Source organism: Xenopus laevis, chromosome 8L, assembly GCF_017654675.1.
Source record: "Xenopus laevis strain J_2021 chromosome 8L, Xenopus_laevis_v10.1, whole genome shotgun sequence".
In the NCBI taxonomy this organism is placed as follows: Eukaryota; Metazoa; Chordata; class Amphibia; order Anura; family Pipidae; genus Xenopus; species Xenopus laevis.
Window position 1 is genome coordinate 19,220,497 of NC_054385.1, and position 25,536 is coordinate 19,246,032.

At 42.1% G+C, this 25,536-nt stretch overlaps 1 protein-coding gene across 4 annotated transcripts in view; it reads left to right on the forward strand.

Moving 5' to 3' along the window:
- mvb12b.L (multivesicular body subunit 12B L homeolog) overlaps positions 1-25,536 on the forward strand; it is a 234,764-nt gene that overhangs the window by 163,176 nt on the left and 46,052 nt on the right. For all 4 annotated transcript variants that reach the window (XM_041571997.1, XM_018228850.2, XM_018228851.2 and 1 more), the window contains 5 exon segments: positions 4,510-4,632; positions 20,078-20,185; positions 22,474-22,570; positions 24,061-24,190; positions 25,258-25,386. In XM_041571997.1, the coding sequence (XP_041427931.1) occupies positions 4,522-4,632; positions 20,078-20,185; positions 22,474-22,570; positions 24,061-24,190; positions 25,258-25,386 (575 nt within the window). In that variant the 5' untranslated portion in view covers positions 4,510-4,521.

Below are 25,536 nucleotides of genomic sequence, written 5' to 3' on the forward strand. Positions count from 1 at the left end.
AAGAAAACACCAAGGGGCAGATTTATCAAGGGTCGAAGTGAATTTGAGGGAATTTTTTAAGCAAAAAAATTAGAAATTCAAAGTAATTTTTTTGGATACTTCGACCATCGAATGGGGTATTACGACTTTGATTCGAAGTAAAATCGTACGAATATTCAACCATTCGATAATGAAAGTACTGTCTCTTAAAAAAAAAAACTACGACTTAAATACTTCGCCAAATTAAACCTGCCGGCCGAAGTGCTATGTTAGCCTATGGGGACCTTCTAGAGCATTTTTCTAAGTTTTTGGAAGTCAAAGTAAAATCGTTCGATCAATCGCTGAAATCCTTCAAATTGTTCGATTCGAAGGATTTATTAGTTCGATCCAACGATTTTACTTCGACCGCAAATGGCCAAATTCGATGTAAAAAAAACTTTGACTTCGATATTCAAAGTCAAAGTATTTCAATTAGGTCGAATTTCATAGTATTTTTAACTTCGAAATTTGACCCTTGATAAATCTGCCTCCAAATGTGCTTCAAAACCACCCTTAGCCTTTAAATACTGACATCAATGGTATCTGTCTGTCCCTTAAAAGGGTCAAGATTGCATTGTGGGCTGTAATCCATCCATGTGTACACAAATTCCATTGAGGTCAGACCACTGAATGGTTCCGAGTGCACTTCCAGTTCCTACACTGGTGATTTTCTGTCAGTGGAGAAAATGCCACATTAGCAGGAAAAACCCCTAATATTACCTGACACTTTGTCACTGCAGAACAAGGCAGTTTCAGGAATGGCAACATGAGCATTCCTATATGGATGCCTTGGTCACACAAACAGGTTTGACGAGTGAATTTCTTTTCTATAGATGGCTACATAAGCGTGTCACAAGGCTGTGCACATTTTACAAAACACTTTCCATGAGAAATGCCTTCCTGGCCAAGTATTCCAAGATTAAGCCTATTAACATATCCATAGTTTTAGTTTATTATGAATAAATAGGTAAAAGAAAAAATGGGTCTGTCCTTGCACAACAGTTTTCTACTTTTGTACCACGTGTGCAAGGCTGAATGTGTTTGTGCGATGTATGTCAATGTTTCCGAGCAAACTTGGTGTTAAGCCTGCTGCATTTCCTTGTGCGTCTCAGTGTCTACAAACACAGCTGGAACACACCACAAATATCTACTACTTGGCAGTATGTGGTTGTGGATAAAACACATGGATATTTGTATTCTTCATGATTTATTGTAGTTCAGGGAGAAGGAATCTCCGGCTGATTCATATCAGACTTGTGGCTCTAATGCGACCCTTCAGCATGGAGATTTCATAGAGTCCTGGCATACAGCTGAGATGGCCTCTTTCCATGTGTGTACATGCAGCAAAAAAGGGTGTGTGGTGTTGACCCCTAGAAAAGGGGTAGTGGCTGTGCATGGTCTGTAGCTCATTAAGAATGTTTGTTTCATGGGACATTCAACATTAATTACGTTTTATAGCTGCACTATAGAGACTTGTAGTTTATGGAACAGTTTATCTTAACAAAACCTATAACATTCGACTAGTGACTCTGCATTCACTGTCATCCCCCTGTCATCCTGAGGCAGTCTACCCGATCCTGCAAAGCCTTACACACCCATGCTTAGCTTTTTTTGCTCCTACAGGGGCAAGAAGGGGTCTCGTTTTTCCTCTCTGTACTAGAAGAGACAAAATCCTGGCAGATGGCACACAATTTGCTGCCTTGGTTCCATGCAACACAGGTATCCTTTATCCGGAAACCCTTAAACGCCAAATTAAGGGAACGCTATCTCCCACATAGTCATTTTTAATCAAATAATTAATGTTTCCGTTACCTGGAAACCCTTAAGCTCCGAATTAAGGGAAGGCCATCTCCCACATAGTCATTTTTAATCAAATAATTCATGTTTTTAAATAATAATAAAACAGTATATTGTTCTTGATCCAAACTAAGATATAATAACTTCTTATTGGAGACAAAACAATCCTGTTGCGTTTATTTAGTGGTTAAATGATTTTTACTGGACTTCAAAGGTATGGTGGTACATATTATGGAAAATGCAGAAAATCCAAGGTCCCCAACATTCTGTATAGGAGGTCTTATACCTGTACTGTGCATGTGCGCTATGCAAATCCACTGCAGGACAAAAACGTGTGTAAGAGCCGTAAAAGTTGCTCTGCCATAAAAAGGCTGGGATCATGCTCAGTAGGAGTCACGGTCAGGGCACACAGGCAGATTCAGGGAGATTAGTCGCCCAGCGACAAATCTCCTCTTCTTCGGGCGACTAATCTCCCCGAACTGCCTTCCCGCTGGCTAAAATGTAAATCGCCGGCGGGATGGCGATTCAATATCCAAAGTTGCCCGAAGTTTCCTCGTGAGGAATCTGCCTGTGTGCCCTGACCCTAAAGCTGCTGCTGAGCCATGTATCAACTAATGCAGCAAACTCTACCTGGTAATTATTGGCTGCTACTCTAAACAGAATTCATTTTTCAAACATTTTAGAACAGTGGAGAGAAAATAGCAACTGAAAAAATGCCTTTATTCGGGTGTACTGTTTGAAAATATGATTTGTGAAGACAAACTGCTTTTACATGGAAATAGGCTGTGGTATTTAAAAATAATTAACATTTGGTTTCATAACCAAAGTTTAATCTGTTTGAAATTGCATTTGCAGTTTTTGCCTTTCCCTTAAGAATTTTCCATTCCTGTTCTGCAGAACACAAGGTAGTAACTATGTCTCCCATTGTAAAGCTGTTGTAAATATAGGATTTGGCCGTGGGTGATTGTAAAGTCAGCCGTTAAAACTGGTCATTCATTTTAGATATTGCTTTACAAATACATAAACCAAAGGTTACAATAAAATGCTCCAGCACACACACACACACTCGGAAGGGTTTCAAAACAGAATAGATTTGGCCAAAATATTTGTCTGAGGTGCAGCTTATTGTTGTTACCTGCATTTAATGAGGAATTTCCAAATGTTGGGCTATGTGATTTTTTTCCTCCTGTAAAGATTTATTGGGTTGCTAGGGTCCATGACCCTGACAATCGGAAATCATTTTGCATTGCTCGGATAACAATTCTAAAACCATAAAAAATGAAGATCAGTTAAAAAGCTGCTTACGATAGAAATGTCTATAACATACTAACACAGATTTTTAAAGGGGAAATTCCCCTTTAAAGATGACAAAGCATATGTATAGGTAGCAAATTACTTTCCGTAGGCAGAGCATTTATAAGTGGATCATTGAGTGCCGGTTTACAATACTTTTTCTGCACCAGGGTTTGCTTCCACATGCTAAATATTTCCCTTGACAAATTTGTCTTATTTTCAACCTCACTGTTAATAAATGACAGGAGATTCAGAAAGCTGTTCTAATGTGTTTAACAAGCAAAAAATAATCATAGTTAAGATTCTCAGCAGAACCTTAAGCTGGCCATACACAAGAGAGTGGGTCTCTCTCGGTTATGCCCACATTGAGGTGGGCGATATCCAGCTTATTCGAGCATGTGCCCTAGGGCCCAACGATTGGATCATAATGCTGCCAGATCAGGGGCGATCCTAGCCCCTCCTCCGCCCGAGGCAGCACCAGTTGCTGTCGCCCCCCCCCTCCCCCGTGCGATTACCTTTTTGCGCCTGAGGGGGTCCGGGTAGTACCACCAGGGCAGCAGAGAGGGCCAGTGCACTAGCGCAGAGAGCCTAACTGTGCTCTCTGCACTAGAAGAGCCGAATTTCCGGTTTGAAAACCGGAAATTTGGCTCTTAAAGTACCAGGAGCGACATTTTTGCCGCCCCTGGTACCTAGTGGGGCGCTGCCGCCTGAGGCGACAGTCTCAAGTCGCCTCATTGGCAAAGCGCCCCTGCTGCCAATACGGGTGGTCATATCGCAGGACCACATCCAGTAACAGATGCGTCCCGTGATGGGATTTTTTACCCTGGCTGATCAAAATTGATATGGATCGAGGAAGCACGTCGGAGGGCCCCACGCACGGCCAATAAGCTGCCAACAAGGTTCGTCTGCATCTTTTATTGGCCCGTGTATGGCCACCTTTACACTCAGCAAACCAGCAGATCTCTACCCAATTTGTGCTGCCAGATTCCGCTTTAAAAAAAGAAAAGTCGCCAGTGTTATTTACAACTTTAATGCATTTCGCATCTTAGTGAAAAGTCATGATAGTGGCGATAGGGTGCGAACAACCGCTAGAGACGTTCTCGTTCGCTAGCAAATTGTCCTCTACGCCTGTTAGTAAATTGGTGATGTCCCTGCTGATGAGATTTCTGGCGAATTTTTGCTATCGTTGGCCTCTTCGCCGTTTAGTGAATCTGCCCCAAAGACTCCTATGGATGTTGTTCTCTTTGTAGAAATTTCCCAAGTCAAGTAATATAGCAGCTCCCACATTTACAGAGAACAAACCTGTATACATAAGCTAAGCTATACCTCCTCACTTTATATGTGATGCAGTAAATGCTTCTATTTTTTTAGTGTTTCAGTTTATGTTTTTGCTCCCCACAGGATCACCCTAATATGCCTGAAGTGCGGGATCTCTCTGACGCACTGACAGATTTGTCAATGGATCCCATCACTGGCGTTGGGGTAGTAGCATCACGGAATCGCGCACCCACGGGGTATGATGTGGTAAGTTGAGAGATGATTTTAGGTATCGAATTCTAATTGGATAACTTAAATACAGGACCATAATAATCCAAGTAATATATTTTCATGTTTAGGTAAGTTTTGGCCTTCTATTGGTTTTTATCTTATCAGGCTTCCACATGGCTTTAATTAAATATCATGAGGGAGGCACCAAATTTGGTTATTAAAATTAAGTAAGTTGCATCCACTTTTTGCATAATGCTTTTTTTTTCGCAAATCAAATGCAAATGGCAGCATGTTATTTCCCTTTTATTTGTGTTGGATTAGTGTAATTTATGTTACGTGGCATTAGAGTGCAATTTACCTGAGGTAACCCGCTGATGGAGCCCTGGAATGCCCTGGACTGCCTAATAATGTTCCTTTATGTACTGGCAGAGTTTTCATATTTAAATGATACTTCATCTATTTTTACTATTAAGTTCCCTTTAAGTGCCTGAAAGGAGAAGAGATGTGTTTGGCTATGCAAGCGTCAAAGGTTGGGTCAGTATGAAAGTGAGAGATGTGTCTGAGGCTTCAGAGGAAGGGGACTGAGATGCAACAAATGTGTGAAAGAGGAAGTAATATTATTAGTGCTTTCATACAGGCACGGGAAGCCTCTGGGTACTGAAATGGCTTCATGCAAGGAAATGTAATGAGACTATGTATGGGGAAGCCAGGGTACTTCCTAATTCATCCAACTTTCTAAAGGCTCAACAAAATAAACTGAAAAAGAAGTACCATCTCACATTGTAAAATATATAATATTAAAATGGCTTGGGTAATGAATGTCTTAATTTAATTGCTAAAGTCTGTGGCAAAAAAAAGGCTTGATACTACACCTCTGCCTCTGCACCAATGGAGCCCTCCAGCAATTCTATGCTTAGTTTTCAGCCCTACATGTATTATTTACACGAATTATAAATATTCGTCTCTACTTGTTTTGCACACACAATACACAATTTGGTAAGAGTTATGCTTTTTGTTTATTGTTTATAATGTTGTTTTTCCCTAATATGTGTATATTTGCCCAATATGACTAGTGTGAGCTCTAATCACTGGCATTCTTATTTTCTTTAAACCTAAGAAGTAAGAACACAGATTCTTAGTGAAATAAGATCTGCCTTGTCCAGCCTTCTGTGTAGCCTGTAAATACACGTGGTCTTTTAAAGACATTTCCGTTAACAATGAATGTGCATGCTTCTGTTGGATCTGACTGGTCCAGCCTAATGTGTAGCCTGTAAATAAACATTTCAACAACATTTCATTTAACCATAGGCTTTTAAATTTCAATTGCTAGTCATTTTGAAAAATTAAGTTTATGAAAAAATCATGTGATAAACATTTTGATCAAAATGCAAACGCAAAGGGGGGCGCATGCGCGCACGCAACCAAGATGGCCGCAGAATAGAGTAGCTCCGTGGCACGTCTCCTAAATTCCCTGTTATTAGCGATCCAGAGCTTTATTTGCTGAGCACCGGGGATCCCTACTATCTCCTGAAGCCACAGTGAGCATGGGCAAACGTGGTAATTTGCCACAAAAAGCTTCTATGGAAAGATACACGGTCAAAGCTACTCCCGCCCGCGTGGCGGCAGGCCCGCCAAGAACCCCTGACGAGCAGGAGCCGGAAGCGATATCCCCGTCTCAAGCCGCAGGTCGGTTGAGCCCCGTCACCGAAGAAATACTCGAAACCCAGCTGTCGCAGCTACATGAGAAGCTCAAATCCACGATTCGCACTTCTATTGCTGAAGCGACTAAAGAGCTTTGGGACCGAGTGCAAAATATTGATGATCGGACGGAGCACTTGGAGTTTGCGGCAGAGGAGATTACGCAGCAGGTGTCCCACCTCGAGGACGAAAACAAAGCCCTCCGACAGGAGTTTCAGCAACTCCAGTACCAACAGGAGGACACTGAAAATTGAGATCGCAGACAGAACCTCAGGATTCGGGGAATTCCAGAGGAGGTAGGCCACATTGAACTCAATGCTTACCTCTTAGCCCTGTTCCAACACTTAGTGCCCGACCTCCCTGAGGGTGAGTGGCGCTTGGATCGGGCCCATCGGGCACTGACTGGGAGGCCCCCCCACAATCTAAACGACCCCGAGATGTTATTCTGCGGCTGCATTTCTTCTCCTCTAAGGAGAAAATCATAATGGCGACACGTAACAAGCGGGACATTGTGTATACCGGGGACACCCTCCAGATCTTCAACGATCTATCCCCTGCCACCCTGGCGAAGAGAAGGGCCCTTAAACCTGTCACCGCAACACTTCGGGAACAATGTATTCCCTATCGCTGGGGATTCCCCTTCCGACTTGTGGCTACCCGCAATGGCACTCAATACGAGATCCGGGACCCTGCTGAGGGCCCCACTTTGCTAAAAAGACTAGGCCTCAAGGCCGGACCTTCCACCCGACGACAGACCTCGCCCTCTCCGCCTCGTCCATCTGAGCGCCCTCGCAGCGCACCACCGTACCAGCGGTCCCCTGGGCCTTCGGAGGCTTCGCCAGATCATCCGGCATCCCCAAAACCACAGCGCCAGCGCTGAGTACGCAGTTTGAGAGTTTTGCAACGTTTTGCCTTTTGGCTACCGAGGTCCTTTTTGGACTGCTACTTCCTTATTCATGGAGACCGACATGGAGATTTCTCTGGTCTATTGGTTGCTAACCCATGTTACCCTCATCGAGGGGGGAGTTCCCCCTTCACCTGGAGCAAGGTGGTCGGCATGACCTTGCCCCGCATCTACACCACCAGCTTACCATCGGAAGCTTTCACACTTATGTCTGATTATTATGTTCAATGTTTTGATCCTACCGTTGTTTTGTTTTATTATTGTCAGGGAGCCGGGAGCTCCCTCCAGGGAGGTAGTCGGGATCAAGGAGGAAGCCTTCTTGAGGGTGCAAGGTCGCGGTGTCCAAGGGGTTAATCCAGAGAGTAGTCAGAATCCAGGCAAGAGTTCAGGGGCAGGCAGATAACAGCAAAGTCCAAAGGCCAGGCAGGGGTCAAGGATAATAATCAGGATCAGGATAAGGAATATTAGCACACAGGGAACCCAGGAAATACTTAGGGCAAGGTTTCCTATACTTGGGCGCCATCCTGGCGTCTAAACAGGCTTTTTATTTGAATTTGGCGCCTTAATGACGTCATTGACGTCCTTGCGCCGACGTCGGCGCACTGACGTCATCGCGCCGGCGCCGCTTACCCACGTGGCGGCCATGGGCGCCGCCATCTTGGGAGCGACGCCGGCAGGAGAGGACGCGCCGCCCGGAGCTCCTGGGCCTGCTCCGGGCGGCGATCGTTACAATTATTTGAGCCCGGGGGATTCCCCCACCCACTTTCTATTGGGAGAGGTAAGACCGCAGATTTTCGTGCAATGTGATTATGGCTAAGTTTGTTTCGTTGAATGTGAAGGGTTTGAACAGTACCCTGAAACGCTATTTGCTTTTCAAGGAGGCTCACCGGTTACAAGCGGAGGTGCTTATGGTTCAGGAGACGCATTTCCGTTATTCCGATTCTCCTAAATTGTTCTCCAAACATTACCCCACTTCTTTTCTATCCTCGGCTCCTGTTAAGAAGGCGGGAGTAGCGATTCTGATCCACAAAAATTGTCCTTTACAGGTTACGAAGTCCCAGATCGACCCTAAAGGGAGATACATCATACTCCAAGGTCACTTGTACGACAGGGAGATAATCATTGCATGCGTATACGCCCCTAACGAAAAGCAAATATCCTTTCTGAAAAGGGTAATGAAAAAAATCGATGTTCCTCTGAATTCTTTGTTTGTATTAGGGGGAGATCTTAATCTGCTTCATTCAACCACCTTAGACAGAGTGGGTAAACCAGTCCATAGTGATAGAGAGAGAAACTCTAAACATTTTAGACAATTTATCCGAGCGAACACTTTGTATGATGCCTGGCGAGTATGTCACCCAACGGAAAAAACATTTACTTTCTCCTCCAATCCCCATGGTTCCCAACAGCGCTTAGACTACTTTTTGATCAACCACGATTCCCTGGTAGCCTTAACCTCTGCTGACATACACCAGATCACCTGGTCTGATCATGCCCCGGTCGAGATGACACTTAGGATCTCGCCCCTACAGCGTAAACCTTTCTGCTGGAGACTCAATGAGACTCTATTGACCTGTGAGGCCACTAAAACACAACTAGCGACTGGGCTGAAGGATTTCTTTGAGAGGAATCAGGGGTCAGTTTCCTCGCCTTTTGTGACCTGGGAAGCTCATAAGGCTTGGGTGCGAGGGGAACTCATAGCAGTTGCAACTAACCTGAAACACTCGTCGGCACAACGTAGATTACTGTTGTCTCGTCAACTTAAAAATTTAGAGATCAAATATGCCCGACACCCAAGTATTCCTGTGTTAGCTCGCATTACCTCTCTTCGGGGATTGTTACGAGACTTAGCCATTTCACAGGCGGAGAAGGCAATCACATACACGAGACAACGATATTACGAATTTGGCAATAAAGCTCACACACTCCTGGCCCGCAAATTGAAGGATCAAAAGGCTCAAAGAGCTATCTTATCAATCCGAGACAAACATGGTAACCTTACTCACACTAGGGACCAGATTCTTCGCACGTTCCAGGCCTATTACAGTTCCCTTTATAATTTGCCATCCCCCCCCCCCAAAAATCGCTAGAGACTTAGAACGACATATCCAGGACATGCTCTCCCCATCGCACCTACCTACTTTAACTGAGGAAGCTAATTCCACTCTTAATGCTCCTATTACTGAGGAGGAACTTCAGGACACCCTTAAATTTTCGCCAGCGAAAAAAGCCCCCGGACCAGATGGTCTTACTTATCTCTACTATAAGACCTTCTATAAGGTACTGGGTCCGCAATTGCTCATTATTTTCAATAAAATCCTAGAGGGCTCCACTCCGCCTCCTTCTATGCTATATTCCCATATCTCCCTGATTTTGAAGGAAGGAAAGGACCCCCAGAACTGTGCTAGCTATCGCCCAATTGCTTTACTAAATGCAGACCTCAAAGTCTTTAGTAAAATTATGGCCAATCGCCTGACCGCGCTTATGCCCTCGCTAATAGACAAGGACCAGGTGGGCTTCATCTCCAACAGACAGGCTGGTGACAACACTAGGAAAGTAATTAATCTCATTGACCTTGCAAACACTACTCAAACCCCTCTCCTGGTCCTGAGTCTAGATGCGGAGAAGGCCTTTGACCGCCTTGATTGGGCTTACATGAACAAGGTATTAGATCTGATGGGTTTTGGGGGTCCCTTCCGGAATGCAATTTCAGCTCTTTACTCTAAACCCACTGCTGCAGTTAAAATAGAGGGCCACCTCTCCTCTCTCATTCCGATTTCTAATGGCACACGTCAAGGATGCCCTCTCTCTCCCCTTATCTATGCACTCTCTATTGAGCCCCTGGCTACAGCTGTTAGGAATTCCCCGAATATACATGGCATCGCTCACCGGGGAAAGACTTACAAAATCTCCTTATTCGCTGATGATGTCCTACTCAATATCACACGCCCTTTGACGTCTCTGCCAAATTTGCACGCTCTATTAGACACCTTTAGTAAGCTCTCCAATCACAACATTAATCAGGATAAATCTGAGGCCCTCCCCATAAATATACCTCATTCCCAAGCCAAACTCCTACAATTAAATTTTAACTATAAATGGAAATCTGACTATATTAAGTACCTAGGTGTCAGGATCACTCCCACTTATGCAACGCTGTACAAGGCAAATTACGCCCCTCTTCTCTCCCAGATCTACAGTGACTTGGAAAAGTGACCTCCCACACGCTTTCTTGGTTTGGCAGGATGGCCACTATCAAGATGGTTTCCCTCCCTAGACTGCTCTACCACTTTGAAACACTCCCTATTCGTATACCTAACAAGGTCATGAAGGTTCTACAGGCTAGACTTATTAGATTCATTTGGGCTTCCAAGTCCCATAGGCTTGCCCGTAAGGTATTAGTGACCCCAATTAAGTGGGGAGGCCTGGGTGCACCTGATATTCTTAAATATTTCCTAGCAGCACAACTGCGGCAAGCAGTAGCTTGGTCTGCCAAATCACATTGTGGTAAATGGGTCACGATTGAAAATGATGTAATGTTTCCGTATACAGTTGCCTTTTTATTGTGGGATGTTAACAAACTGATTCCCTTGAAGGACATTAAGCTAAACTCTGTGAAACTGACTTTGGCCATGTGGAACTATTCCAGATCACGTTACAATATTGTTAAAGGCCCTCACAGACTGACCCCGATTTTTGGTAATCCGGACTTTGTCCCGGGCCTCTCTGCCTCTTTTGCCCAACCCTGGTTGGGGAATGATCTGACGCAGGTGAAGGATTTCTATAACTCCTTGACTCGTAAACTTCTCACCTTCCAAGAGTTACGAGCTAAACATGGTGACTTACCCAATACAATTTTTTATCAATACCTGCAGATTCGGCACTATGTCTTGAAGATGTTTGGTCCCCAATTGCCTCCTAACCAGTCCCCGCTGGACGTTATTATGGCCACTAGATCCCACAGAAAGGGTTTAATTTCGGATATTTATGGAATCCTCACGACTGACACTGAACTCTCTTTTGTGAAACATAGATATATGCGGTTATGGGAACAGACCTTAGGAGTAGAGCTCTCCTTACATACCTGGTCTACAATTTGGGAGAACCTCCGGAAGGCCTCGGCATGTGTGACACATAAAGAGGTGAATTATAAGATCCTCACGCACTGGTATATGACACCTGCCAGATTGCACTCTATATATCCCACTGCCTCGGCGGCATGTTGGCGACACTGTGGTGAGGAAGGGACATTGTATCACATATTCTGGACATGTCCTCTCTTGGTGGAGTATTGGAAGGGAGTTTTAGCATTGCTTGAGCCTCTGCTGGGCCGTTCCTTACACTTAGACCCGCAAACATTCCTTTTTTGGAATCCCAGATTAAAGAACCCTGTTCAGAAACTGGCCAACCTTATCTTAACTGCAGCCAAACGTCTTTTAGCACGACACTGGAAGTCTCAGAGAGCTCCTTCGGCCAACGAACTCAAAACAGCCATCCAGGATGTGAGGCGGATGGAATACTTGGCTGCCCTACACAGATCCCAGTTGATGCTCTTTGATAAAGTATGGTCGCACTGGGACTTGATCCATACTATTTCTACCTGACTTCCATCCCACCTGCAGCTGCCCATTCCCTCAGGGATACTATCGCTCTTGAGTCTATATACCCTCCTCCTTTTGTGTAAGCAGATGGTCCTCTCCCCTGATTCCCCGGGCTCAAATGGTTTACGGTTTGGTTATATTTTTTTTTTTATTATTTTTTTTTTTTTTTTTCATGTTCCTTTCTTAATTTTTGATTACTGTCCTAGTCCACGATGCTAGGCTCATATCCATTCCTAATGCTTCTGTCTCCATGCCACAAGGTGTGCGCCCACGGGCGTTATTCAATGGAATTTTCTCATGCGATTGTGTATGCCTTGTTGTTAGGCCACTGACTCTGTTGTGCGTAAATGAGTCTGCAATGTGATGATATGCAATGCTTTGTTAAAACTTCAAATAAATAAAGAGTTATAAAAAAAAAAAATGCAAACGCAATGAACTAGATTACCAACAAAACAAAAATATTGAATATGCTAATGGCGAATTTGCAAAATGTTGAGAATAACTACACTAAGAACAAATCCAAAAATATCCAAGTGCCATAATTAGTGATGGGTGAAAAATTGGAGAAGGAGGGTTACCGGTGCGCCAGCCTATGGCAGAGCTGAAGGTGTGGCGTGGGAGGGGTGGTCTGCGAGGTATTAGAGAGCTGTCAAAATCGAAACGCATGGCAAACCAGTTTCGTGAATTTTTCGCAGTTTCACGAATTATTCGCAAAAGGAAACACAGCAAATTCGTCCAACACTAGCCACAAACCTGATGTGTGCCATACCCAAATGACAATGATATGGGAAATATCTATGCTAACACCAAATCCAGTGAGCACTTATCTCCCAACACGTTAATAATGTTCAGTCCTATCAGTAGCCTATGACAGAATGGTAAATCACAAAGTAGACCATGAAACATAAAATATACTTTCTAGAGCAATCTGGACAATAGTATTAAATACCTTGTCTATTAGACAGTGGATTTCAACCCCAAAATGCAAAAAAAAAGGAGAAATCCTCCCCATTTGTGCAGTCTCAGGGTTGGGGCAGATTCGGGGAGATTTAGCCGCCTGGCGACTAATCGCCTCTTCCACGTGAGGCAATCTCCCCGAATCTGCCTGTCTGCCCCAACCCTCAATTGGGTCTTATTTATTCATATGAGTTCATCTACAAGTGAGTTTGCAACTGTGCCTTGCTCTGAAAATTAATTCTTGTGTTATTTACTATAAATTAGAAGTATGTATTTTATCTGTCTATCTAGTATTGGTATATAAATAGCTGGGGACCTGGAGTTCCATTAAACTGATATTTCCTTAATTTGGATCTTCATACCTTAAGTCTATTAGAAAATCATGTAAACATTAAGTAAACCCAATAGGTTGGTTTTGTTTTCAATAAGGATTAATTATATCTTAGTTGGGATCAAATACAAGCTTGATGTTTTATTATTACAGAGAATCACTTTTAAAAGAAAAATTGGATTATTTGAATAAATTGGAGTCTATGGGAGAAGGACTTTCCGTAATTCGGAGCTTTCTGGTTTGATATTTTAACTCTCACAACTGGTATAGAGAGTCCCTTGACCTTTTTTTTTCTATTGTTGATATTGACAACATCAGTGCTGTGCCATTTATCTCCTGCCTTTGGAGGCTTGAATACAAAAGGAAACATTCCACACTTCCAGCACAATTGTACTTCACTGACTCCTTGCCATTTTTAGGGTGGTGACACACATGGCGACTCTGGGGAGATTAGTTGCCCAGTGACAAATCTCCTCTTTTTCCTTCCTGCCGACTAGAATGAGAATCACCAGGTGAGTGCTATCCCAACGGCGATTTACATTCTAGCCGGTGGGAAGGCATTTCAGGGAGATTAGTTGCCCTGAAGAAGAGGAGATTTGTAGCTGGGCGACTAAACTCTCCAAATCAGAACGTGTGCCACCCTTACTTTTACTTATCGTTAATCATTTACCTTGTAGAATGATAACTCAAAAACAAATTGTGATTTTCCTTTGGTGTACTTCATTGTTAGACCATACGTCCTTACCAAACTAACTATCTGTTAGTTTTCAGAATGTTTTGGGCAGGTTCATACTTCAGCAGCATATCAGTTCTGAATATAGCTACCTACTGGCTGACTGTTATTACACTATATCAGACAAGGCATAATCATTGCCTGTTATGTTCCATAGCACAACTTATTCTTGCACCTATCATACAACTCTCTATGCAAAATACACTTCAGACAGTAGTTATTATCACTCAAATTACTTATTAAATATAAATCATCAAGGATAGTATTTTCTGTTTTGTCTGGCAAATGATGACACTAAACCTTTCCAGCAATTTCTCAATTTCTTCATAGCCTTCCTGGTTAAACATTGCTGCTCTCCAGCTTAAGATGTGTAGTTTTTTTTTTTTTTGTTTTTTTTTTTTACAAAAACCATTTTTAATATTAATTGTGACTGTTTATGTTACAATTGCCCAGGGTTGCCAGCCAGGATGGTATTTCACTAGCCTAGCCAGTAAGAAACTGGGCTCAGTTAAATCTGTTAAATCTGTAATACCCTCTTTTTCTGCCCCTGGTCTACCTGCTTTACCCCTGAATCATCACAATTCCCGCACCATCTTATACCTTCTCTGGTCCGATCCATCCAGAATCCGCCCTCTGAACTGGCCTTCCTACATCATCAAACTGCCCCCAGCATATCCATGGCCAGTATTATAGTTTTTAAAAATTGTATTGGATCCATTATCCAGAAACCAATTATCCAGAAAGTCACGGGAAGGTTGTTTCCTATAGACTCCATTTTATCCAAATAATGCAAGTTTTATAAAAATTATTTATTTTTACTTTCATTAATAACAACACGGTACCTGTTAATCCTTGTTGAAAGCAAAACCAGCCTATTGGGTTTATTTATTGTTTACGTGATTTTTCTAGTAGGCTTAAGGTACAAACATCCGTTATCCAAAAAGGCCGAAGTCCCAAGCATTCTGGTAACAGTTCCCATACCTGTAACCCTGTCCTTGTCTATCACACACAATACAATTGGCCTCTCTATTATTCTGTGCATGCACCAAGCTTAGTTCATTGTGGGGGAAACATTGGAGGAAGAAGAGCATGGCACTTTGCAGGAACACATTTTATTTTTCAAAGAAGAGTAGTGTTAAAATGACTTGGAAGTGCTTAACAATTAAACAATCCCCAGTACTTAATTCTTTAGTTGTTCTTAAACCTGTTTTTCCTGTTCTGCAGCTACAGATACTATGTTCCCTGACCCTAGCAAAAATTCAGTGGTCAGAATAAACTGGAAAAGCAAAGCAATACCATAATATATTCTTGAAGTCACTGGGGCTTATTTCTAAACACTGGGCAAATTATTACCCGGGCTACCCACAGCAACCAATCAGATGTTTGCTTTCATTGTTCTCCTTGCAGATGGCTGGAAAAATCTTATCCCTGATTGGTTGCTATGGGCTACTGCCCAGGTGCAAATTTGCCCAGTGTTTATAAATGAGCACAAGTATGTGTTTCTGGTTGCTCGGGTCACTAATTATAGAAACCAGGTTTTAAACTCTTGAAATGAGACGGGCCGAATTGAGGAACTAATTACTTAAATCACAATAAAATATATTTTTTTATAATTTTATCATTTACACTGTGTACTGGGCTACAGCAAGGATATACTATTACATGCCTTGCTATTTGGAGACTGGAGTTCAGTGTAGATTAACTGTGCCACAACCTAACCGTAGCTTCCAGCAAATATGATTGTGTCTGGTCAGTTTTGGGACTTTTTGTGGCATGTCAATGAAATGTTGTTGTTATTTTAAATACTTCATATAATTTGAGGGTTCTGTAGGCTCATCCTGTAACATGTGCCTTTAGCCAAACCAGTGTATTTCTCTGTGGCCACTGCTGGATGCCTCACTCACTCACAACAAATGAGGATCTTTAATGTGTTCATGCAGTGGTTGTGGGATGTGAGAGCCTATTGTAATCATCTTTTTTGATCTGTGTTTGACTGAAGTGTTTGTGGCTATTATCAGCTTGTGTCCAGTCAGAGCATTAGAATGCTGATATGTCCAGGCCAACTTTGGTCTGAAGCATAAGGGTGGTGGCAGACGCTGCTACTTGGGGAGATTAGTCGCCTATCCACAAATTGCAGAATAATCTCCCCGAAACGCCTTCCCGTCGGCTAAAATGTAAATCGCTGGCGGGATGGCACTCTGATCAATTCGGCTTTCCGAAGTCTCCCGAAGTTTCCTTGTGAGGCAACTTTGGGCGGAAATCCAAAGCGATTCATATGCCATCCCGCCAGCGATTACTAGTCGCCCAAAGTCGAGAAGATTTGTCACTGGGCGACTAATCTCACCGTCTGACACCACCCTAAAGTGTGTCTGATGCATCCCTATGAATATAAGGAATATTAATATATAGGTTATATTAATAATATATCCAGTGGGTGCAATCGAATATTCACATGTCCAGGCTAATTTTTAAGATTTTAAAATGAAACTGGTACGTTGATATGAACATAAGTGATTATACATAAGGAACATAAGTATTAGTAATGAAACACCGTAATGTTCTTGAAACAGCAATGGTACTAAAACTAGTATAGTGGTACTAGAAACTAACAGGTAAAGGAATGAAAATATCTATTGCCAGACAAATCCACCTGCAACTAGAACTGCAACAAAAATGTGTGAAACTCCCAAGTTCTAAACTTAAATAGGGATGCACCAAATCCAGGATTTGGTTTGGGATTCTGCCAGGACTCGGATTCGGCCGAATCCTTCTGCCCGGCTGAACAGAATCCAAATCCTAATTTGCATATGCAAATTAGGGCCTGGGAGGGAAATTGAGACTTTTTGTCACCAAACAAGGAAGTAAAAAAGTTTTCCCCTTCCCACCCCTAATTTGCATATGCAAATTAGGATTTGGTTCGGTATTCGGACAAATCTTTCAACAACCTCTATGAAATACTGACTGGGATGGTGAAAATTTGGTCCAATAGATGGAATTATTGACTTTTAATTTATTCTAAAGAAGCCAGTAGGCCTTGTCTGCCCATAGATTGGGATAATAAAAATTGTTAGATGGGTAAGATGTGAACTCTTTGCAGAGAGGTGGCACAGTACCCACACTGCAGAACAGGTTAGTGTGTCAGCTAATATGCTGGAACTATGGGGAAAATGCTGCATTGTCGGTAAAAAAACACAGCAATTTGCACCCTAAATTGCACGTTGCCCACTGCACTTTTGCTTCTAAATTAGCTCCACTATCTTAATTGGTTACATACATAAGACAAACCTCTCTCTCACATGTAAATTCTATACCTTCCTTTCACTATTTATAAGAGTGCTTACACTCAAAATAATGTGTCTTTTACAACATTTTGTTGCACCCTTTGGCCTTTTCAAGGCCATTAAAATCAGTGGTAATAATTCAGACACCCAGCAGGTCTGCGCACACATATGTGCATGTCAGTGTTTACCTTGAAGCTCCTTTGTCTACACCTTGACATTATTTTTGATTTAAAAGGCCCTTCCTTGCCCAAGTTGGCTCTGTGTTTACAGTTTGTTGCCTATGCTTTTTCTGTCTGCTCTCCTGTGTCTATACCGGAGTTTGCTTGTTAGCCCTGGCTTGCAAGCCCCGACTACTAGACTCTTCTTGACCACAATTTTTTCTGACCCTTTATTGCACTGCATTTTGGATTCATCTCCATGGTGGTAAGCAGGGCAGCCTTCGGGGGGGACAGGGGGGAGAGTTGTAGGGGGCCCCGAGGGTAAGGGGGGCCCCGGCCACGCCACACTTACTTGATTAGCCGTGCCCCCCATCTTTCTAAGAGCTGCTGACTTCGGGAAGGCATGGACGTTTAAGGGGCCCTGGTCACCAATTTTCTTATAATGTGGGGGGAGCCTGGCCACCAATTTTGGCCACCAATTTTTTTTTCTCATGTGGGGTCCTAGCCACCAATATTTTTAATGGGGGGCACTGGCCACAAATGTTTTTTATGGGGGGCCCTGACCACCAATAACTATTTTTTATTAACATGTGGGAACCCTAGCCACCAATATTTTTTTTTGTTTTTTTACTGTGTGGTTGGGAGAGCGGACCTGTAGGTGGGGCTTGCGGTGGGTGCAGCCCAGGGGGCCCAGGAAATTTGTTGTACAGGGCCCTGCGATTTCTGATGGCGGTCCTGGTGGTAAGTCTGCAGCAAAAAATTCCAGGCAGTGGCATAACAATCAGGGGTGCATCTAGGGTTGCCACCTTTTCTGGAAAAAAAATACCGGCCTTCCTATATATTTCTTTTTTCCCTATTAATAACATTGTGATCAATCATCATTTTTACCAGCCAGGCCAGTAAAATACCGGCCAGGTGGCAACCCTAGGTGCATCCAAGGCCATAACCTCTTGAGGACCATATCACAGCCATCACAGCAAACACTTCTTGCTGATTGGTTGGCAAGGGTTACTGCTCCTGGGCAAACTTACTGCCTTTTATTACTTAACCCTAAATGAATGCTAATGTATTATAAAGCACCAATGTGTTTTACAGCTCTACAGCGCCATATATTAAATAAGTGTATCTATTACAGGTTACAAACAAAAAATCAAAACCAGACAACCAATGCAAGAGGTCAAGTAGGCACTGCCTAAAATAGCTTATATCTATTAAAAATAAAGTAATGATATTTATTAAGAAAACAGTGTTTTCTTTTACATCTCTCATTCACTGGGGACATACCGAATACAGAATCCATTGAATACCAGATCAAATGTAAACCTTTAATTTCATTACTAAAATACAGCAATTGTAAACAAATAATTGCATTGAGCGAACGACCATTTTTAAAAATACCCACTTTATAGTATGTTTCAGGTTAATGGCTGAGCCGTTCCTGAGTGTGAGACCAGTCTTTGGAATGAATACAAATGTTGTCTAAAGCCACTTTCCAAACCAATTCGCTGCTTGTGAAAGGTTTTAGTGTCTCTTGGGGAATTGCGGGTTGTTTTCTGAGGTTTCAAACACTGTTTGACTGTTTTGCAAAGTACATGAGATTATGAAAGTGTATAATTTGCTAAACATGTTGGCCAATCACTGGACCTCAAGGGAATCGGCAGCATGGTCAACATATTTTCCCAGCCAAAAGCTTTATATTTTTTTTTTGTAGGTGTAATACATTTTGTGTGATTGTTTATCCATTTGGAATGTTAAAACAACGACCGTGTTGGTAGAATCTTAATTGTGACTCTTTCTTTTCCAAGTTTTTACATTAACTTTTGGTATTTTAGCCACAATTCTGTGTTCTACAGTTCTACACTCTACCTGTCCCTGTAATTACAATATTGACAGTGCAGCTGTTCACATTTAGAAAAAAAAACCATTATGTTGGGGTTTAAAAATTAATCGACGGACCAGGGCCTTTTTGGTTTGAAATGCTCAAATTATAAACTTAACTTATTACTTAAATGAATGGCCTTCTGTGATAAGATGTATTCATAATGGGAATAATTACTTTAGAAATATAGCTTTTAAAGGGGAAGCGTCACCAGCTTGTGAAACAGATGAGTTGTATGGCGTCTATTGTATTTCTGCTATTTATTTATTTATTTTGTATCACTGTCTGGCAATAAGTAAGGGTAAGGACACACTGTGAGTCGCCTCTTCTTTGGGGTGACTAATCCCCCCGAACTGCTTCAGTGTGTCTTCTGCCTGCTACAATGAAAAAACGTCTGTGGCATGGCACTCGCGGCGCTTCATTTTTTAAAGTCGCCCGAAGTTGCCTTGAGTGCCATGCCGCAGGTTTTTTTTCATTGTAGCAGGCGGAAGACACGGGGAAGCAATTTGGGGAGATTAGTCACCCCAAAAAGGGGCGATTAGTCTCTGGGCGACTAAATCTCCCTGAATCTCAGTGTGTCCTTACCCTAAAGGGGTATTGCAAGCTGATATGTGAATAACCCTCAACCATTTAATTTACAGAGCACTCCATCATATAAATAGAAATGTAATTCTCAATGAATTATAAAATATAGCCCAACGCATTTCAGTCCGCAAGCAACTTCATAAGGGGTTAAAATGAAAAATGCATTTTTTTTGTGTATTGATTCTTATGTAAATAATCTTTAACATACGTTTCTCCCTTAACAGAGCTTTTTGAAACTGTTAGATAAGCTCAGAAAAGATATAAACCACTGCTGACCTACTCTGCAAATAGTGTGATGTGAAAGTGAAGCTTCCTGTTTTTGTTTGTATGTTTATTACTCTCTTGTCCTCTCAGATCTCTCAAACAACAGATGGTTTGGATGCCGACCTGTGGAAAGATGGCCTGTTTAAGTCGAAAGTGACGAGATACCTCTGCTTCACCAGGGTCTTCTCCCGAGAGAATGTGAGTTCCGTTCAGTGATGTAAAGGAAGCATCTGTTTATCTCTGGCCTCAAACAATGTGCATTTAGACTGGTACAAATCAGCTCCTAGAAATAATACAGTTTATAAAAAAAAACAAAGTAATTTTGATATTTACCAACGTTACAGAAAGGCGCAAAGAACAAATTAACAAATATTCAAACAACCACAACAGTGCATCACATTGCCAAATCGAAATCGGTCTAGATGATTATAGAGCAAAATTTGTGTGAGGAAATTCAAGAAAAGAAAGAAAAATAAAAAAGTAAAAATTTTAATATCTGACTGCATAAGTTTGTTTTCAGTATTATTTCATGTCACAACACTTACGCATGTTGCATAATTTATGTTTATGATTTGCACCTCTAACCGCAATGATTGCTGCTGTATCTCTAAAAAGAAAATGTAACCTTGCATGCATATTTATATTATCTCATTCTTTAACAGAACAACACTTTGTACTAAAAAATAATTTCTTAATCAAGCAATGCACTTGTTTATATTCAAGAACCTGCTTAATTTAATAGAAGGATGTAAAGGTCAATGTCATATGTAAGCTGTAATTCGGCACGGGGGGAGCTGTAAACTTTATCACGTTTACAGCCTAGGCCTGTAGCTTATGTGTCTGTAAAACATAACAGCTAGGTCTATTTTATTCCGCTTTCATAACAACTTCAGGGCTGATTTAAACCTTAAGGCTTAACACCTCTCAAGAATATTAATAACTAGCGATGGGAGAATAAATTCGCCAGGTACGAATTTGCAGTGAATTTCCGTGTTTCGGCGCCGGCGATTAAATTCGCAAAACTGTGATGAAAATCTGCGCGTCGTTCTCGTAGAAACCATCGCGCATCAACATTATTCGGACTCCCATTGACTTTAACGCCGGCGTCAAAATTGATGCAGACGTCAAAATTCGGGACAAATTCTCCCATCACTATTAATAACTGGCTAAATATAAGTTTCATTAAGAAGCATAACAGATTACTAATGAAATGGACAGTATCCAGGTCTGGACTGAGATTCAAAATAGGCCATGGTATTATAGATACGGAGAGGCCCAAACAGACCCCCACCAGCCCAATAAATAGTCTATAGCAAGTTACAGCAGCCCTCTGGCATTTGTCAGAACCCACAGATTTCCAGTCTGGGCCGGACAGTATCTAGCTATCTACAGGGTCAGACTGGACAAGTGGGAGCCCACAGGGTTCCAAACCTCCGGTGGCCCATGCAGCGCATAGAGCGCATGCGCGGACGCCGACTCAAGGAACGCAGATGCGGAGCGCATTCGCGGAACGCAGGTGTGTATACATGCGCGGACACCGCTGCACCGACCTGCAGTTTGGTTTTTTATTTTTGGGCCAGCTGAGTGGGTCTGGGCCCATGAGGGCTGGGGCCCACGGGGTTTTTCCCGGTGTCCCGCCGGCCCAGTCTGACCCTGGGTATCTACAAAAGTTAATCTCCCATCTTGAAATAGACCTAAAAAGTCTATATTAATTTGCTGCAATGTCTAATAGTTTATATAGATCAGATGGTAGTGGCTAAAATTCTGTAGCTTTTGCATCAATGCTGTTTGTTATGGGGAGTGTATACTTTGAGAGTGGAAGTAAAAAAAAATTATATTTTAACCAGAAATAAAAATTCCTTGCAACATCGTCAATTTGCTAAAAGGAGAGAACAAATTTTGGTGACTTAACTTTGCATTGGTGAATAACCACACCTTTTATCCTGGGGAAATTTCTCAAGTAAATATTTGCCAGTTTAACAAGAGCAAAAAAAATTAATTTTTGAGAAATTTCTTGCATTTCAGGCTGGAGAACTACAATTATACAGATAGAGCAGCTACTTTTACATCTTATCTTACATCTTATCATCTCCTCAATGCTAATTTTGCCCATACATCATTTCTTTATGGTTTAAACGCTCTAGAGAATTCTCCTTACTACTTATTGTCTGGGGAAAATACAGCCACCAGAAATTTCCCCACATTTTTCTTGCATTAGCATACTTTGATTTTTAGTAGATGGAGTTTAGGAAATGTGTTCTAAAAGAAACTGATGGTGAATTGAGGTGGACTTCAGCAATTTAGATAAGGAGAACATTCACACTTTGGTTAATTACAGTTTATGACCTTATGGATGTGGCTAAAAATATACAGAATAAATTACAAAAAAATAGATTTAATTAGTATAAAGAAAATTAATGAATTGAATCTGAATTTTTTTTTTTTCTAATATTCTGGAATCTGGTTTTGCTGTTTTATTTTTTCAGAGCCATTTGGGAAATGTGTTGGTGGACATGAAACTAATCGACATAAAAGACACATTACCTGTTGGCTTTATTCCCATTCAGGAAACAGTCGACACACGTGAGTTATGAAACTTTTCTTTATGTTTAGACCATGGTTTATATCAGTGCTGTCCACCTGGCAGCCCCCCTTGTTTGCCCCCCCTGCAGGAAAGTCTGCCTGCTGTGACTACTTACCTTGTGTAAAATTTAAAAGATGTCCGTACTGGGATTAACTGGCCCCTATATTTCACACCTGTAATCCCCCCTGCATTGTTCACACCTGTGATACTTCTGTTGTTCACATCTGTAAAACCCTGTACTGTTCACATCTCAGACCCAGACTGAAAGTGCCCACATTGTTTACCTGTTCACACTTCAGACAAACTGCTAGAGGGGCACCACCACAGTATGAACTGTTCATTTTAGAGTGGTCCTGATAAGTTTCACTGTCACCTGCCCTATGCTCCCTGTGTGTGCCATACTCTGCCTGTGTGTGCCATACTCTGCCTGTGTGTGCCATACTCTGCCTGTGTGTGCCATACTCTGCCTGTGTGTGCCATACTCTGCCTGTGTGTGCCATACTCTGCCTGTGTGTGCCATACTCTGCCTGTGTGTGCCATACTCTGCCTGTGTGTGCCATACTCTGCCTGTGTGTGCCATACTCTGCCTGTGTGTGCCATACTCTTTCTTCCCTATGCTCCCTGTGTGTGCGCCATACTCTGCCTGTCCTATGCTCCCTGTGTGCCATACTCTGCCTGCCCTATGTTGTTGTGTGTGCCATACTCTTCCTGCCCTATGTTCTTTTGTGTGCCATACTCTGCATGCCCTGCCATGGGGAGCATAGGGCAGGTAGAGTATGGCACACACAAAGAACATATGGGAAGGCAGAGTATGCCTGTGTGTGTCCTACTCTGTCTGCCCTAATGTGCCAGTGTGTGTCAAGCTCTGCCTGTGGGAGGTGAACCTGGTGGGGCTGTGTTAGCATTTGTAAATACTTGTTGGGGTCCCCAAGGTGTTTAATCATGTGCTGTGCTATCCACAGGGGAGGGTGAGGCATATGGATATAAGGGCATGTCTTAATGTGTCTTAATAAAATTTTCACATGTGAGTGATGAGTGATATCCCTGCAGTGAGCACCAACCATTTGGTTTTTTGATGTTCTACCACCATTAATGTAGACATGGTCTTAAAAGTTCTTGTGGTACCATGGTTGTGGTTTAAAGTGGGTGTGGTTTAAGAATGGGGAGTGGTCAACAATGGTTTCCATTATCAACCTTGCACCACGTAGGCCATTATAAATTTGGCCCTCGGTACCACAGATATTGGACAGCACTTGCTCATATCATTAAGGGAAGCTGTAATTGGGCCTTCTTATAGGTCTATTTATTTCTTTTTGGGGAAAGAATCTGGTTTTGCCCCATAGAAAACATTTGTTGCTAGCCGGCTGTTTCATTTTTATTTCCCAGTATGATGTAAGCCTAACACACCATTCTGTAAGACTTTGATGGCACTGAAACAAGTTCATGAACAATTTAACTTACACTGTGCTGCTGCTTGTTCCCCCTGCAGAGGAAGTCGCCTTTAGGAAAAAGCGTCTCTGTATTAAGTTTATCCCACGGGACTCCACAGAAGCTGCCATTTGTGATATCCGAATTCTGAGCCGTTCCAAGCAGGCCCCACCTCAGTATACTTTCATAGGGTGAGTATATAATCTGTGCATTGCCTTTTAAGCAAGTGTATAGAGGGGGCTTTTCACCTGCTCTGCTAAATGGTATGTATATGAATAGCTTACACGTAGGTTGTCCATCTTCTCTGCTTGCTGGCTTAAAGTGATGCCGGTGCATTATGAAGTTCAAAAAGGGACATGCAAACCTTTATGGTTCTTGTAACATGCTCATCCTCCTTGTGTTATTCTGAAGAAGATTCCATATGCATATTTGTGAAGAATTAATAAGACCAAAACATTGAACTGGAATTATAGAAGTCTATCTTTACTGTTTTGCCTGTGCTCGGGTAACTGCATTCAGCTGCTTCAGGCCACAAAGCTAGTATTTGCACAACACCTTCCACTGTTCCACTTTACAAGTAAAAACACGCTATTGTCACTTTTTGTATAGAAATGCTGTTAAGTCCCTCTCTTTGTTTAAGGAGTTTTGAACTTGGGACACCTAGCTCTTGGAAACTAAACTCTCATCATTCAACAGCTTTTTTGTGTGTTTGACAATCCTAGCCAAAACCAGTACTGGTATGAGTTACATTATCCAGAAACCCAGAAAGCTCAGAATTACTGGAAGGCCATCTCCCATAGACTCCATTTTAAGCAAATAATTTTAAAATAATTATTTCTGGTTTTTCTGTAATAATAAAACAGTACCTTGTACTCAATCCTAACAAAAATATATAATTAAGCTGGTGTTAGAACAATCCTATTGGGTTTATGTAATGTTAAAATTATTTTTTTAGTAGACATAAATATGGTGATACAAATTGCAATAAGGCCCAGGTCCTGAGCATTCAGGATAACAGGTCCCATACCTGTACTCTATTCTTTATCGGCCACATAGGGCAATACCTAGGTAACATCACATGATTTTCCAGCAACATCATTTATGTCTTTTTTTTGGTGTTTTCCCTATCAAGAGATTCAGGTAGCAATGCTAATAAATGGCTGGTACGTTGGATGCCTTTACATTCATTACAGTACAATTTTGTAGAGCCTGTACCTCAGTGTGTTCTTTATTTTATATATGTTTTCCCATCTTGTAGGGAGCTGAACAGTATGGGAATTTGGTACAGAATGGGAAGAGTCCCTCGGGCCCCTGATTCACCTCAGCCATCGACACCGTCTTCCCCTTCAGCCATTGTTACGTCTGCATCTGCGCCAAACCTCCCACGGTAGGTTTACTGGTTGATCTGCCAAGAAACTTCACCACCACTCACAGGAAAATAAAGTTGTATTATCTTTCAAAGACATTTAGCAGTTTTATGACCACATGGTGGTCTTAAGACCAGAAGGGGGCTCAGTGGACAGGAGGACCTAGCAGT